At 40.4% G+C, this 13,620-nt stretch overlaps 2 protein-coding genes across 6 annotated transcripts in view; one reads left to right on the top strand and one right to left on the bottom strand.

Moving 5' to 3' along the window:
• The window catches only part of SNX14 (sorting nexin 14), a 46,093-nt gene extending 45,020 nt beyond the window's left edge, over nucleotides 1–1,073 (top strand). For 4 of the 5 annotated variants that reach the window (XM_031057099.1, XM_005421172.3, XM_005421171.2 and 1 more), the window contains one exon: nucleotides 314–1,073. In XM_031057099.1, the coding sequence (XP_030912959.1) occupies nucleotides 314–352 (39 nt within the window). In that variant the 3' untranslated portion in view covers nucleotides 353–1,073. The remainder of the gene's footprint in view (nucleotides 1–313) is intronic. The other variant, XM_031057100.1, reaches the window with a different exon arrangement.
• Nucleotides 1,074–1,900: 827 nt separating this feature from the next.
• Nucleotides 1,901–13,620, bottom strand: part of NT5E (5'-nucleotidase ecto) — a 25,377-nt gene continuing 13,657 nt past the window's right edge. Inside the window, exons 4-9 of the mRNA XM_031057101.1 lie at nucleotides 12,262–12,459; nucleotides 10,680–10,831; nucleotides 7,364–7,472; nucleotides 6,381–6,530; nucleotides 4,674–4,874; nucleotides 1,901–3,082 (exon numbers count right to left, since the gene is read on the bottom strand). Coding sequence (XP_030912961.1) covers nucleotides 2,925–3,082; nucleotides 4,674–4,874; nucleotides 6,381–6,530; nucleotides 7,364–7,472; nucleotides 10,680–10,831; nucleotides 12,262–12,459 — 968 coding nt within the window. The 3' untranslated portion in view covers nucleotides 1,901–2,924. The remainder of the gene's footprint in view (nucleotides 3,083–4,673; nucleotides 4,875–6,380; nucleotides 6,531–7,363; nucleotides 7,473–10,679; nucleotides 10,832–12,261; nucleotides 12,460–13,620) is intronic.

The raw sequence follows: 13,620 nt of genomic DNA, 5'->3' as shown, positions 1-13,620 counted from the left end.
CTGGGCAGAGTAAAGAAAGAAATCCAATTGAAAAAATATCTCTCCAGTACTATTTCCAGAGCAGAAGATTGCTATGTTAAGAAAACTGTATTTAGCAGTTAGTAATGGGGGAGGTGGGAACTTCTAGAGAAAGAAGAAAACACCTATTTTGAGAAATCATATTAAAAACTCAGTAGCCTTCCATTCTCTTAACTCTGGTTTCAAGTGGATGTTTTCAGATATCATTAATCGTTGCAGCTCAGTTCAGTCATTTCTATGTAAATACACATTTTCAAACTTCATAAGTAAATTTCCCCTCTTTCCTGTCTAACAGGGTCCAAAGGAAGCAAGCTCTGTGTCAAGCTGGATGTGAGTGGACACCCAGTAGGATCTGCTGTGCACTGTTGTAATGGAATGTGACATTTTAACATTGCCTTGTATATTTTGTTGTAAATAACATAAAATTTAAGTTCGAAAAATACCTTTATGCAATAAAAATATTAAAATTTAATACCAATTGCAAGTAGATAAAATATTTGTACTTTTAATTTAAAATTTGTTTTAACTATTACCAGTAAAAGTCTAATTAATTTCACCAAAATCTCTCAGTGAATGAAATTACAGGATGACATCAAAAGAGACAGCTGGGCAATCAGCCAACTTATGCTTTGCTAAAAGAGCAATTACTGGATGTCTTCCTGAAAGTATATGTGGCAAAATTGTTTGGAAGAAGTTGTGGAGTGCTCCCATTAAGTTATTTTAAAGCATCTTAACAAATTCTTTTTTTTTTTTTCCAAACAAAGGTATATGATTGAATCTATTGGATATAATCAACTAATCTCAGAACTGTCTTTAGCCTTCATCTTTCTGTGAGCATGGAAGATCACATTTGTAATTGAGTCTTTTCAACACCTGACCTTCAAATCTAAAGCCCTCTTAAAATAATAACAGACGTGAAAAGAAATTTTTTTGCAGTTTCTTATCTGGCTTTGTGGGTTTTTTCTGACATCCTCTTTACAGGCTTAGAAAAGAGGATGTGAGTCTGTTCACAGCATTTTATAAAAGTTCATTCATATAAAAATGTGTGGAAGATTTTTCCTTGTAAGTCTTAATTTGTTGGCCCAGCCTTTATAAAAGACATTTTGAAAAGGACTTTTATGTGTGGCTTTATAACAAGTTTTACTTTGAGAACAATACAGAGATGCTTTAATAGGCATTCCTTAATTTTTCTTTTCAAACACCTATTTTCTCCTTTTTTCCAAACTCACCAATCTAATGCAGCATTGGTGTTCTTTGTCAGTATAATTCATCTGTATTACTGTTGCAGACCTTTCCCTTCTGTTTGTCAAAGGAAGGTAAAAGTTATTTCTCTCCTTTCTGGCTCTGCCAAAGCAGTTCTTGCCACTGTCAAAATCGGTGTGCAGGCACAGCTCTGTCTGTCAGTGCCCTCTCTGTTACTAATTTGATGTTGATGAGGGAAGGCCATTCTGTGAATTAACAACTTAAGGAGTACAAGTGACAAATGATCAATGCCAGGGCATAACTGGCAGTGTGACAAGGTCAGTTGTTTGTCTCCCTGTTCTACACCCCTTATACACCTAATACAGCTGTGGGGTCCAGAGCCTTTCAAGCACAGCCCTTGAATGGATGTGGAAGTGAATGGGGTCTTCATTCAGCATCCTGTTTATCTTAATGCACCTTCTCCTTGAAATCTACAGGTGCAATGGGTGGAAGAGGCAACTAGCTTCAGTGTTGAAAAAAAGCGTGGTGAGCTTTCCAGGAAAACATAGCAGGTTTATTCAAAACAATCAGTTTAAAACAGCATTAAACAACCCAAACATGTTGATGTCAAAATTCCCAGTAATCTTAGAAAAATAATGATATTTTCACCCTTGTTTATAAGCAATCATTTCTTGATAAAGCATCAGCAATGTACATTTAGCATTTAATATGATTTCATACTTACTAGGCTGTCTCTTACAACTATTTTTTTTAAACACAGCCTTCCCATAGAAGAGATATAATCACAATTGTCATGAAGCCAGGTTATGCTGTAAAAAGCCCCATTACCTGACTATTTCCAAAGGATGCCAAAAGTGCTGCAGGAGTCAATGCCCGTATCTGACATTTTCTTGGAATGTTGCTAATACAGAGTAACAGGCAGCAGTCCTGTGCTTTGTTCTTTGGAAGAGGTTTAAAAGTGAGCATATTTCTATGAAGTACAGTCACAGATTGTGTTCTCACTCTAGATACAGTCCCCAAACTGGTCATATTTAAGAGTGAAGATTACTCAATTTGTTAAAATCGGTCAAAATCAAGTCAAGCTTTCATTGCATCCTTTATTAATGGAAAATAAGAGTGTGATATTTCTTTTTCAGTAGTAAAAGAAAAACTTTTAAAATTGCATATTAAATAGACTTCATTATTTTAATGGCACCGAGTTTAATCCTGCTCTTTCAGGCATTCATGTAGGCATGATAAACATGACTGGAAGCAGAATAGAGATATTAGATTGAATACCTTAACCCTGAGTGGAGATCAAAGAAAGGAATATATATCTATAATAAATTCATTTCTAGAATCTTCTTTATGTCTGGGTTCAGGTTCTTAACTCCCTGTCAAAAGCAGCTAAAAGAATTTGACAATTTATAATACCCCATTTCAGTCTGTCACTATTTTATGATTGAGCACTAAGTATTCACTGGAACTTTGCTTTTGAGACCTCAGTTTCAGGTACCTGCTGATTCTGACCAAGAAAAGTTGTGGATTGTGCCCCCTTGCCCTGCACACAGTGCTCCACCAGGTTAGAGACAAGGCAGGGGGCTGCTCAGTGCTGACATGCAGCAACCTCACTGCTCATTCATTGTAAGGTGTAACAGAAGAGAACAGGTCTCTTACAGCTTCCTCAGCATCATCTCTCCTCCTGTATTCCTCCAAACAAAAAATCAAGTGTGCAAGAATGTTACAGTCAACAATAAAGAGATCAGGGTAAGACTAGCTTCAATAAGACTTCCAGAAGAAAATTTTATTCGACCTTCAACTGCTGGGTAAACTCTCTTCATTCTCTGGAGGTAGCGGGAAACAACCTCAATGTCAGGTTCACCTAAAGAAACAAATAAAAACCTGTTCTCTGCATCTGCCAAGCTCTTAACCAAAATGTAAGAACTTGCCTACATTCCAGTTTTAGCTCAAGAATCAAATTGTTTTCTATGGTTTGCCATTCTGAATCAGCACACATCACCTGTGGTGGTTTGTAGCCAGAATTTGTGATAGCAACTTGTATTTTACAAACAAACAAACACACACAAAAATTATTTTTGTTTTGTCTGGCTTGTTTTGTTTTGAATTTGTTACAATGGTATTTTCCAGGTAGATTGAGATAGTCGCCCACCTGTTTGGGGTATAGGGCTGTAGACCTGGCAAAGTTATTGCTTATACTTTTTCAAATTTACTTTTTTAGGAGAAGTTTTCAGTCTTGGCACTGCTTGTGTGCACACAAGCACAAAGTATTACATGGGTTTCCTACAGTGGGAGGTCCTTTTCAGTCACTGCTGCCAACCATGCAATGAGCCCCTTCTGATCCAAGCTCTTAACCCTCCATCTTAAGAATAATTACGGTTTTTCCCTTCTGTTTTACTGAAAGACCTTACAGGTTGTTGCCTTTCACTATTCCTAATGATCTTTCTCAGTCTCATAAGTAGGGCTGATGTTTTAAATCAAATTTTGCTTGATTTAAAACACCAGTTGTACCTGTGAGAATCAACTTTAAATTTAAACACCTGTAGAAACAAAACATTAGCCTGTAACAAAGATCCAGAAGGAAAATTTTTTAGGTAAAAGCATGCTTTCACCATGCACAAGCAGAACATAAAAAAAATTAAAGTTCTGCAAAAATGTAGATGGGCTCCTACAAGACATTTTTTTAAAATATGGCACTACATCCCTTTTGTGTTTTCAGAAATAATGGATTTTAATCTCAAATTTTTTCAAGTTTCCTTTCATCTTAAATGATGGACGATACCAATTGTACAAACACAGACATTCTAACACTTTGCATGCAGCTTTAGAGGACCTTAAGCCAGTGTTATAAAACACCTCTCTTCCACCTCTGTGCTGTGGTGTCTGTGGCACCCTGCCTTCTGCTGCCTGCAGAGCTCCTGCGGGTCCCTGGTTTTGGCTGGGCAGGCTAATTCCCTTTGAGCAGGTTGGCATCTTTCCCCTCACCCTATGTTGTTCACCTGAACAACAGGTGAACATGAGCTGCATGTTGTTCAACAGTGGAGGTGATGAGTCTTTCTAAATACTTCTATACAGTGGAAATTTAAGGTCTTTAGAAAATAGCATCTTTCTTTTTTTTGTTCAGTAATGAGTACAAGCGCAAGGCAGTGTAAGATGTACTCTACATGTTCTTTGCTGCTTTTCTGGTTTACCACAACCTCAGGACTGCTCTCCGAGCACTGCTGAATTGATAATGTTTCTCTTTGAAACTTTTGTGGTTTTAACTGAAAAAGAATAGAGTTGCTGCCTACAACCAAATCTAGCAAGCCAGAGCTGTCAGGGTAGAAGCAAGTTTAATGATGGAGTATAGGCAAAAAGTGTGAGGTTTATACTGTAGAAAGATCTTTTAATTTTTGTGAGTTGTTTGCCTGCTACCCTGTTAGTGCCCATACTTACCTGGACTGCATCCCCCTTACCTTTACTGTATCCCAGATTTTTGTCTTTCAGCATGCTGTAGCCATCTCCTCCAAATAACATATAGGATGGCAGAGTCACATTGTATATTTCATCCATCTGGAGTGGGACATAGGCTGGGACTCGGCATGCTGTGCAAAGCACTTCCAAGCTAACAACTCTGCTTCCTGGGGCTCTGGAGAGATCATAGACCACGTGGATGCCTACAAAAATACACGTTGGAATGCCACTTAGTGCAGGGCATATTGAACACACAGGGCCAGAAGCAGCATTCTCCCTCATCTTCAGCTGGATCTTCGCATTACTTTCTGTGACTGAGCGTTGTATCATTCTGAATTGTGCCAGTTAATGCCCTGTGTCCTTTTCACCCTTACTCAATTTCTACGCAAGAACATCCCAGAGAAATAAGAATTGCTGGAGCACTGTCCCACCTCATTTACTTATCTGGTGCCTGTTCTCATCGCTACTCCACAAAAGGAAATTACTGGTCATGGGATTGGAATATGGCGAGATAAAAATACCTTCCCTTATTTCTGTAGTCACATGCTTTCTCATTTCCCTGGCCTGTTGGCTGAAATTACTTTTTTCAAGGCCAGCCAGCCTAGCTTGGTAGCTATTCTGGATAATAGGCAGTGTCCTGGAAAAGGAAAGCCAGACCAGGGCTGTACACCAGGCAGTGTCTCCTCAGTGTAGGAGAAGCAACATTTCTCATTGTGAGTCTGCCTTGATCAAGGCCAGGGGAGAGCCAGGCCCCCAGAGCAGCCCTGCCAAGAATCTCAGATGAGGAAGCCACTAAAGGTCCTTCAAAACACTGACACTCTTCCAACCCTGGCACTCTTCCTGCTCTGCATCTTCCATCCTAAACCCTTTCCAGAGCTACTGGTTTTCTTTCTCTGCAGAGAGGCAGCAAGCAGAGCTTGTTCCTGTTTTACCTTAGAGGTACCTAAGAACTGGTGAAAATGTGAGACACTATGTCTGTGGCGTGTGAGGGATCACATTGTCAGGGTATATGGGATGAGAGGCTTGGAGGGAGGGAATGCATCAACCCCTGCCCTAAAGTTCAGCTCTTCTGCTAACTAAACAATAAAATCTGCACTAAATCACAGAGAGACCAGGAATAAACATGACTGTAGCCTAATACACATCTGGATAAACATATAGATAGCTGCAATTAAAGATATGAGTAGATTTTTTATATTAACTGTTCATCCATAAAATGTTTAGAAATTCACTGGAGCAATTCCATAGCCCAGCTGGACGAACTCCAAAACTGTCATCAGTCATTAGAGAATTGCACAAAATGATTTTGATAAACTGAAATTCAGCACAGCTATGCAGTTTGTCGTTTCAGGTAGGCTGCCACTTAGGAACTAAAAACTAGAGTTTGTTGTAGCTATTTCTGTGCTACAGCTATACTAAATGCAATTTTCCCCTGATTAATTGCAGTGTTAAACTGATGCCATTATGGGTTTGGAAGCTCAGGAGCACTGTCTCTGCTGAAGGGAGCAGCGATGGGCCGTGTGCTGCAGTGGCTCAATTAAACACACATGGGATAAAGAGTGGCTGCTGGCTGGCATGTGGGAGGCACAGGGCAAGGATGTATGGCCAGCTTGACATTCCATTCTTAAAAAAAGCCTTCCAGATGTAAAAAGGCCAACCGGAGGGATGGCTGTTTTGGAAAACTGAGAAGAGGAAAGAAGAAAATATACCTCCAACCTGCAGCAGCTCTCCACTTCCTTTTCCATATCTCCTCACACTGTGCTCAAAAGCTTCTTTCAGTGTGGAGCCTTTTAATGTCACCATATCAAAACGACCTCCAAATGGCAGAACAGACAGCAAATCTTCCACAGTAATGCTACCTGGGGGAAAGAGACTTTGTTCACTTCTTTGTTTGGGTTTTTTTGGTTATTGTTGGTGGGTGTGTGTATGTGTGTGGGTGTGTGTTTCTTTTTCCTGTTGTTTACAGAATTATTTTAGGATTGCTTAACATCAAGTTTTTGACAAGGAACATGGCAAATACAGTTTAAGAAAATGAGGGCTTGTAGGAGTGAGATTCACATATTTTTTGCAGGTTCCCAAAGAACCTATAACTTTTATTGTCCAGCAAGTATCAAGACCAATAAATCAGAGTTTGGTGTAACTGCATGTATTGCAATTAGAACAGAGCTACTAAAATACATGACAAAGCATCAACCTAAAATGAAACACAGCTGTTCATACTAAGTCAGGCACTTTTTCCATTTAAGATTTATTCACACAGTCCTACAGAAAGACTTAGCTAAACTGAGAAAGCTGTTTGTTTTCACGTTGTGTTTATGTGGTATCAGGAAAATAAAAACTAAAACCTTAGAAACCCCAGACTTTACTTACTCTACAGCAGACTACGGAAGGCTCACAGCGACCATACCAGATGACCCTGTACAGCAGGAGACCTTCCTTTGTTCCAAGGCAGCAAGGAGAGAGGGAAATTGTAAAAAGCACTGTGTACAAACAATGCTAGAGACTTCTGTCAATGTCAGCCTGAGTGCAGTTGTGCTCAAATGATGGACAACCATTTGAGAAAGTTTGAAATCACACCTAAACACTGTGCAAAGCCCATCAGAACAAGCCCATACCTATTACTGTGTTCAGGCTGACATAACTGATTCCTTCTGTTTGATGAAGTTGCCATTCAGCTGGTAATTTTACCTACCATTAGTGCTCTGCTCATCAATGGGTGACCGAATCGCACCTCCGTTCAGGATGCACATTGAAACGTGGTTCCATGTCTTCTTATCCGGACGCCCGACATTCTCATAAAGCTACCAAAGGAAAATGTTTAAACAGATTTTATCTTCACTTACTATAGCCTCTGGAAATTTACACCAAGTACAATCTGAGATTGAAAAAACACAGAAAGGTTTTGACTTTTTTCTCATTGTCTTCAGCCCTGTTGTAAAATACTTAGTTGCTAAAAAACCCAAGTAAATATTTTGCTTTTTAAAATTCTTAACATGAAAAATATTTGCCATTTACTGTAATGAACTCTTGGGCTCTGCCCTAGTCTGTGTGTCTATGGCATGGTCAAGGCAGGCCAGCTGAACAAAGGAAAAGTGATTTTTTTTATTTTAGTGACTGTGATAAAGACAAATGATTCAAGCATATTTGGGGAACTGAGAAGTGAAGAGGACCTTCAATACTGTTGTTCATTAAAATCTCTTAGGGAAAGCATTAATTAATCATTTTGCCAGAAATTAAGTTTTTTCAGCTCCTCTGTGGTTGGTTTTTAGTATTTGGAATGGTCTTGGGTAACTAGAAAGGTGTAGAACAGTGGAAGAACAGGAATACTAGATCAGAAAGTCTACTCTGCACAGCAATGGGTCCCCAGCAGTTCAGTGGCGAGGCTCTGACAAAACGCAAGGACAGGATAATATTTGCTTGTGACATCCTTAATAGTAAAGAAAATGAAGACCAGATATTTGCCCAGTTGCATCAGGATGATAAGTCTCCAGTGTTAATCCTCAGAAATAACTGAGTAGAATGGGGAAAGGCTGGAAATGACCTAGGATAATAGAAAGGATGGACTGCTTTCCATACAGGAGTGACTATGGCCATAACTCTTCAGTTTTACAGAGAGAAGTACAGGAAGCACATGACAGAAGCCTATGAAATGAAGAAGGGCTTGTGGAGACTGAGTAGGAATTTGTGTCTTTTCTCATTTCAAGAATGATAAAAAACCTAAAAGATTGAGAGAGGGGCGACAAGGATGGCCAAAGACACACAAAACTTCTGAATGTAGAATGCTGATGTAGACTTGGACTGTCTGACCTGGTAAAGAGATCATGGAAGGAAATATTCAAGAAGGCTATAAAATCATGAGTGGTGTGATGGTGGATAGGGAGCAAGTTCCAGAGCGAGGACCTCTTGACCACCAGCAGTTATGCAGGCAGTGGGCAGCAGCAAGCTAGGCACTGACAAGAGCAAGGTCTCTCCAGGATGTGCAGGTCCATAGTGGAACACCCTGCCACCAGCTGCTGGGAAGGCTGGAGGCAGGCAAAGGGCAGTGAAGCCATGCTGCAGGAGCTAATCCCCACTGTCTCCCTCCCGTTTTCCCTCCCTCTCTCCCTGTTGTTGTTTCTTGCTCTCCTCACATGTTCCAGTTGAGCCAGTAAATGTCAAGAGACCTTTTCTGCCTTGGGAATGCCTGAGCTGCGAGCTGGTGGGGGACACAGCAGATCTAAGCACAGCAGCTCCACAGGCTTGTCCAGGAGTATGCTCATCCCCTACCATCCCCATTCTGTCATTCTTGGAGACAAAACTTTGGGATGAATGATCCTTTCATATGTTCCAGGTGGGTCACTTCTCTGCTGCACCCCTTGTGAAGTGTTTGTGACCTCTGACTTGCAGCTGTGTAATGCTTTGTGCCTCCAGCTTAGTCATCAAAGTCATGCCCTGAGGCCAGATCCATGCTTAGGGTTTGTAACTCATAATCAAAGGATTGCAACTTCCCAGCCCTGAGCTGAGGCAGCTTAAAAGAGGAGCTCACACAGTGCTGTTACCTATTTCACAGTCTTTTCACCTCTGAGTCCCTTTAAAGTCTTTTGTAAAATGCCATCTAGGCCTGTCAACCTTTCTTTTCTGAGATTTTGGGTTACTGGTTGAGATGCATCACTGAGCTAAATGGATCTCTGTTTTGACCCAGCACAAACATTCAATCAGTCTTTTGCAATTCTCAATCTCTCCATTTCTCAGGACAACTCTAAATATTAAAGCTTGTGGAACAGGCAGGTCTATTTTTTACCTTTATACCTCTGACCACATGTCAGCAGACAGGAAAGCAAGTACAGAACTGGTAAGGCAACATGAAGAGAAATCTATGTATCTGCTGATGACTGCAGGTGATTGTCTAGGGACATTGATTGAACTAAAATAGAATTTGACCCCCTAAGAAATGTATTGCAAGAAAATTACAGACTTCTGAAAGATTACAGGGTTACTTTCTTTAACCTTGAAAACTGCCAAAGCATTTGTTCACATTTTTGCAAATAAAGATATTAAAAATTCTAGCAGAAGGAAAAAAAAAGCAAGATGCTCCAATTCTAGGAGAACTGTATGCAGAATTCCCAAATGTTAGTCTGATTTGAAAATCAGCTCATGAACTAGAGAATTATTTTGAGGACTGCAATAAGAGCAATACCATGGACTAGATAAATAGCTTTGGGGACATATCTAAGTTAAAAGTCATGATTATTAATTGTCCCTTAACTTTCCCTTTATGGGAAAGTTAATATTCTGGAGCAGTTACATTAGTGAATGTTTTTCCCTGAAACACTTAAATGAAATGATGTTGATGCAGGGCAGTAAAACAGTCAAACTCAGGAAGTTTAAAAACTGGAAGTGACCTCTTGTAAAAAGGACTTTTCTGGAGTTATGTGACTGTTAAAGCTCAGCAGTGCCTGCCAGAACACAGCAGGGGCTGGTGGCTCCTTCTGGGCTGGGGTGTTCTGTGCCCAGCTGGGTTCATGGCCTTTCCCACCCCTTCCTTTCTTCAGCTGGCACCTTTTGGGCTCTTCAGGGGGACAATTCTTGTCAGCAGCTTGACAGAAAATTACCCAGATTTATTTTCTGTGCCAGTGCACTGAAGTGACAGCAAAGCCCAGTGAGTAATGAGAGGACAGAGGATGAGTGCTGTGACCAGGGGCCAGTAGCAGGAGAGGGGCAGGGGAGCTGAGCTCTCCTCCTTGCTGGGCTCTTAGATCAGACTGCCATGTCCCTTAAAAGTGCAGCCTCAAAGCCATCTGTGAAAAAGCTGTTCTCTCTGTGAGGCTGTGCACAAAGAATAAACTGCTGCTTACTCCCTGCAGCAGCATTCCTCACAGCCTCGCTGCTGCCAGGTCTTTCTAGGGACACGCTGGATATTGCACTGTAGAAAAGCAGGCACAGAGCCCATGTGCTGATGGTTTGGATCTGGATAGCTCTGGAGTAACCCTTAGATGTAACTGCCACCTGTAGTGGTGAAAACATCTTACCACAGCATCACAAAGCAAATTGCCCATGTTACATTCTTGGAAACGGCATGCTTGGCTTGTACCATTCAGGTAAACACTAGTTTTTCCAATCTCTTCAGAATAATTCCCCAGGTTTTCTCTCCATTTTTCCACTTCTTCCTTAATGTGCTCATCTGTAAAGTAATATAAAAGTGTAAAATAAGCATCATACATGTCTCGTATTAATGACATTTCAGTGAATACAAACTTAGGAAAAGAAAAGGTTCAAGATTCTAAAAGGTTACACTTTCCCTAAAAAAAAACTTCTCAAGCAACATGGCAACTATATTCACTTCAAAAAACCCTGTAAGGGGAGAAGGCAGGACAGGACAATCAAGGGAATAATCCAGTCCTGTTCCACAGCAAGGTTACCTCCTCTGTACTTTTGCCCAGTCCTGTTCTAACCTCTGTCTGATGGGGTTTCTAGTACCTACCTTGACAGGTGACAGAATTTTAAAAATACATGTGAGATTGGTCTTTGATGCAATTTTTTTTTTTGCTGTTTGTAATTTCCTCCTTTTAATGTTGTGCTAAAAGGAATAATTGCTCAAATATCAATTTCAGGGAATAAACAATTTATAGAAATTAATTATTTATGCTGTCTGTCTCTTAGGTGAAAATTTAATTATTTCAGAAAGAAACCAAAGATACTTATATATGCAGACAGGTGTTACAACTATTTTATATCAGCTACTAGTTTTAATCAATTTGCTCACACCTGTCAGCAAGAACAACATCTATGAAATTATACCATCAGTGTATCTGAATTTTAAGTTTTACTGACTTCAGAGGGAGAACGTAAAGTTTCATTACATCATCTCACTACATTAATAGGTCACTGAGAACAACACAGTCAATATCTATTAACAAATAATTTTTAAACTATTTGTTTTACAAATACTCAGGTACCTAGAAAGTCTGATAAAAGCTCAGAACTTCATACAACAAACACTGGAGAAGAAACAGATTAGAAAACCAGCCCTGGGTAATTGCACAGATGACAAAAAAAAGCAGTTAACAGAGCTCAGACAGAGTTACAAACAAAAAGTGACAGAGAGATTCTCCTCCTTCCACTTCTTTAAATGTTTCAGAGTTAAAACTGCATACAAGAATTCATGGGTTTGTATGCAGTTTTGTATTGTATTTGCACTTTGGCAGAGCACTTGGCAGGCTAGTTCAAGTTTTTCCTGGAACATTTCCACTTTCCATATTGCTCTAAACTCTGCTCTGAACAACCCAGCCTGCAGCAAAACTGTAAATTAGTCCTCATAATCTTTTAAATCACAATTGCAGGACTAGCTAAAACAGGTCCTACAAAGTGGTAAGGTATTGTATCATTGTATCACCTGAACTCTTACAAAAGGACTTTCAGGGATTTTAAATAGATAAAAACACACTCTCAATGCATGCATATTCAACTGTTGCACAGGCTGAACCCTACACAGAAGAGAGTGGGCAAGCTCAGAAAGAAAGCTGAATTCTTATTCAGACATTGTATTTAACATGACAAGACTTGAATTGTAGCAGGGTGCTGCAGGCAAACTCAAATGCCTAGGCCACGTACCTTCAGGAAAGCTGCTGTCCAGCAGAATGGGGTTTCCAACTGCTTCAACTACATTTCCTTTCTTGTCAAATGTAACATTTAAGTAACCAAGATATTTTCCATAAGCGTAAGCTTGTACAACTGGCACCTTCCTCCCATCATCTGAGTCGACCATGAATGGATAGGGGCCAGCTGGCAGTTCAGTGGAGGGTGGGGTGCCTGCACAGAACAAGCATGAAAAGCGGCTCTTCAGCTCATGTGACCTTCAAGGAGTTACTACAGTGACATTTCAAATGTTTCTCAGCCTTAACAAACCCAGCTAGGATAGAAACAGCCATGGCTGTATTGGACAACCAGCAGACATTTGATTGTTCAGTTATCTCATAAGAGACAATGTTGTTTTCAGGACACGAACTCAAATAACTACCACAGTGTTTTTTGAAGTTATGACTGCACACTCCGCCATGACATCACATCACAACAGCAACAAAGCAACTTTTCATTCCAATTATTGCAATCTAAACCTCTCAGTAATGCAAACATACCAGCCACTGGATGAAAAGTTTACTATTGAGCCTTCACACCACATTATTCTGCATCAGGCAGAAAGTAAGAATCGGAGTAAAACATACATCAGACTTCTTGGTCTGAAAAAGTCTAATGCTTTTTACTGCTAATAAGCAGACAGAATACCTATAAACAGTTCTGTAAATTTGTACATAGAGCCAGCTGATTTTTTTTCACTATACCAAACAGCCTCCAAAATTTCAGACAGCCTGTAAACCCTGGGCAAAACCAACCTTCATTAGCATTAAAGTTGTGTGGTCATGGATTTAAAATTCCTATCAACCTGCAAAGTCTGAAAGATGACTAGGGATAGGACTTGGAAACAGATTAAGGGAAGGCACTGGCAGAAAAAAAGAGATAGCTCAATTGGCCACAGGATTTAGAAACCATAGAGGGCAGAAAGTGGCAAAGAAAACCGGAACTGCACAGCACAGCTCTTGCCTCAAGGGTACCAGGCTTCTCCGTGTCTCCTTGACATTATCTGAGTAGCATCTCTCCCTTCTGTTCCTGTTATTATTTCTGCCCCACTGTCAGACCAAGGCTGGGTAGCTCCAGGAGCCATCATGTGCTGTGTGACAGAGCTCCCTCAGAGCCTGCTCCTGACTCCTGTCCCAAAGGTGGTGGCATTTCCCATCTGTGTCGTTGAGCTCTGGGCTGCTGGCAAGGCAGGGGCTGGGGGAACAGGTGCACAGGAGGTGGATCCAGAGAAAAGCAGCATCTTCACTTCCACTGCTCATAGAACCACTTGTTTCCTTCCATTTACAGTTGTTAATATCAAATCCTAGGATAAGCAGCATGATAAATATTCCTGCT

The sequence above is a fragment of the Geospiza fortis genome, unplaced genomic scaffold, assembly GCF_000277835.1.
Source record: "Geospiza fortis unplaced genomic scaffold, GeoFor_1.0 scaffold190, whole genome shotgun sequence".
In the NCBI taxonomy this organism is placed as follows: Eukaryota; Metazoa; Chordata; class Aves; order Passeriformes; family Thraupidae; genus Geospiza; species Geospiza fortis.
This window is presented reverse-complemented; position numbering and strand designations above follow the sequence as displayed.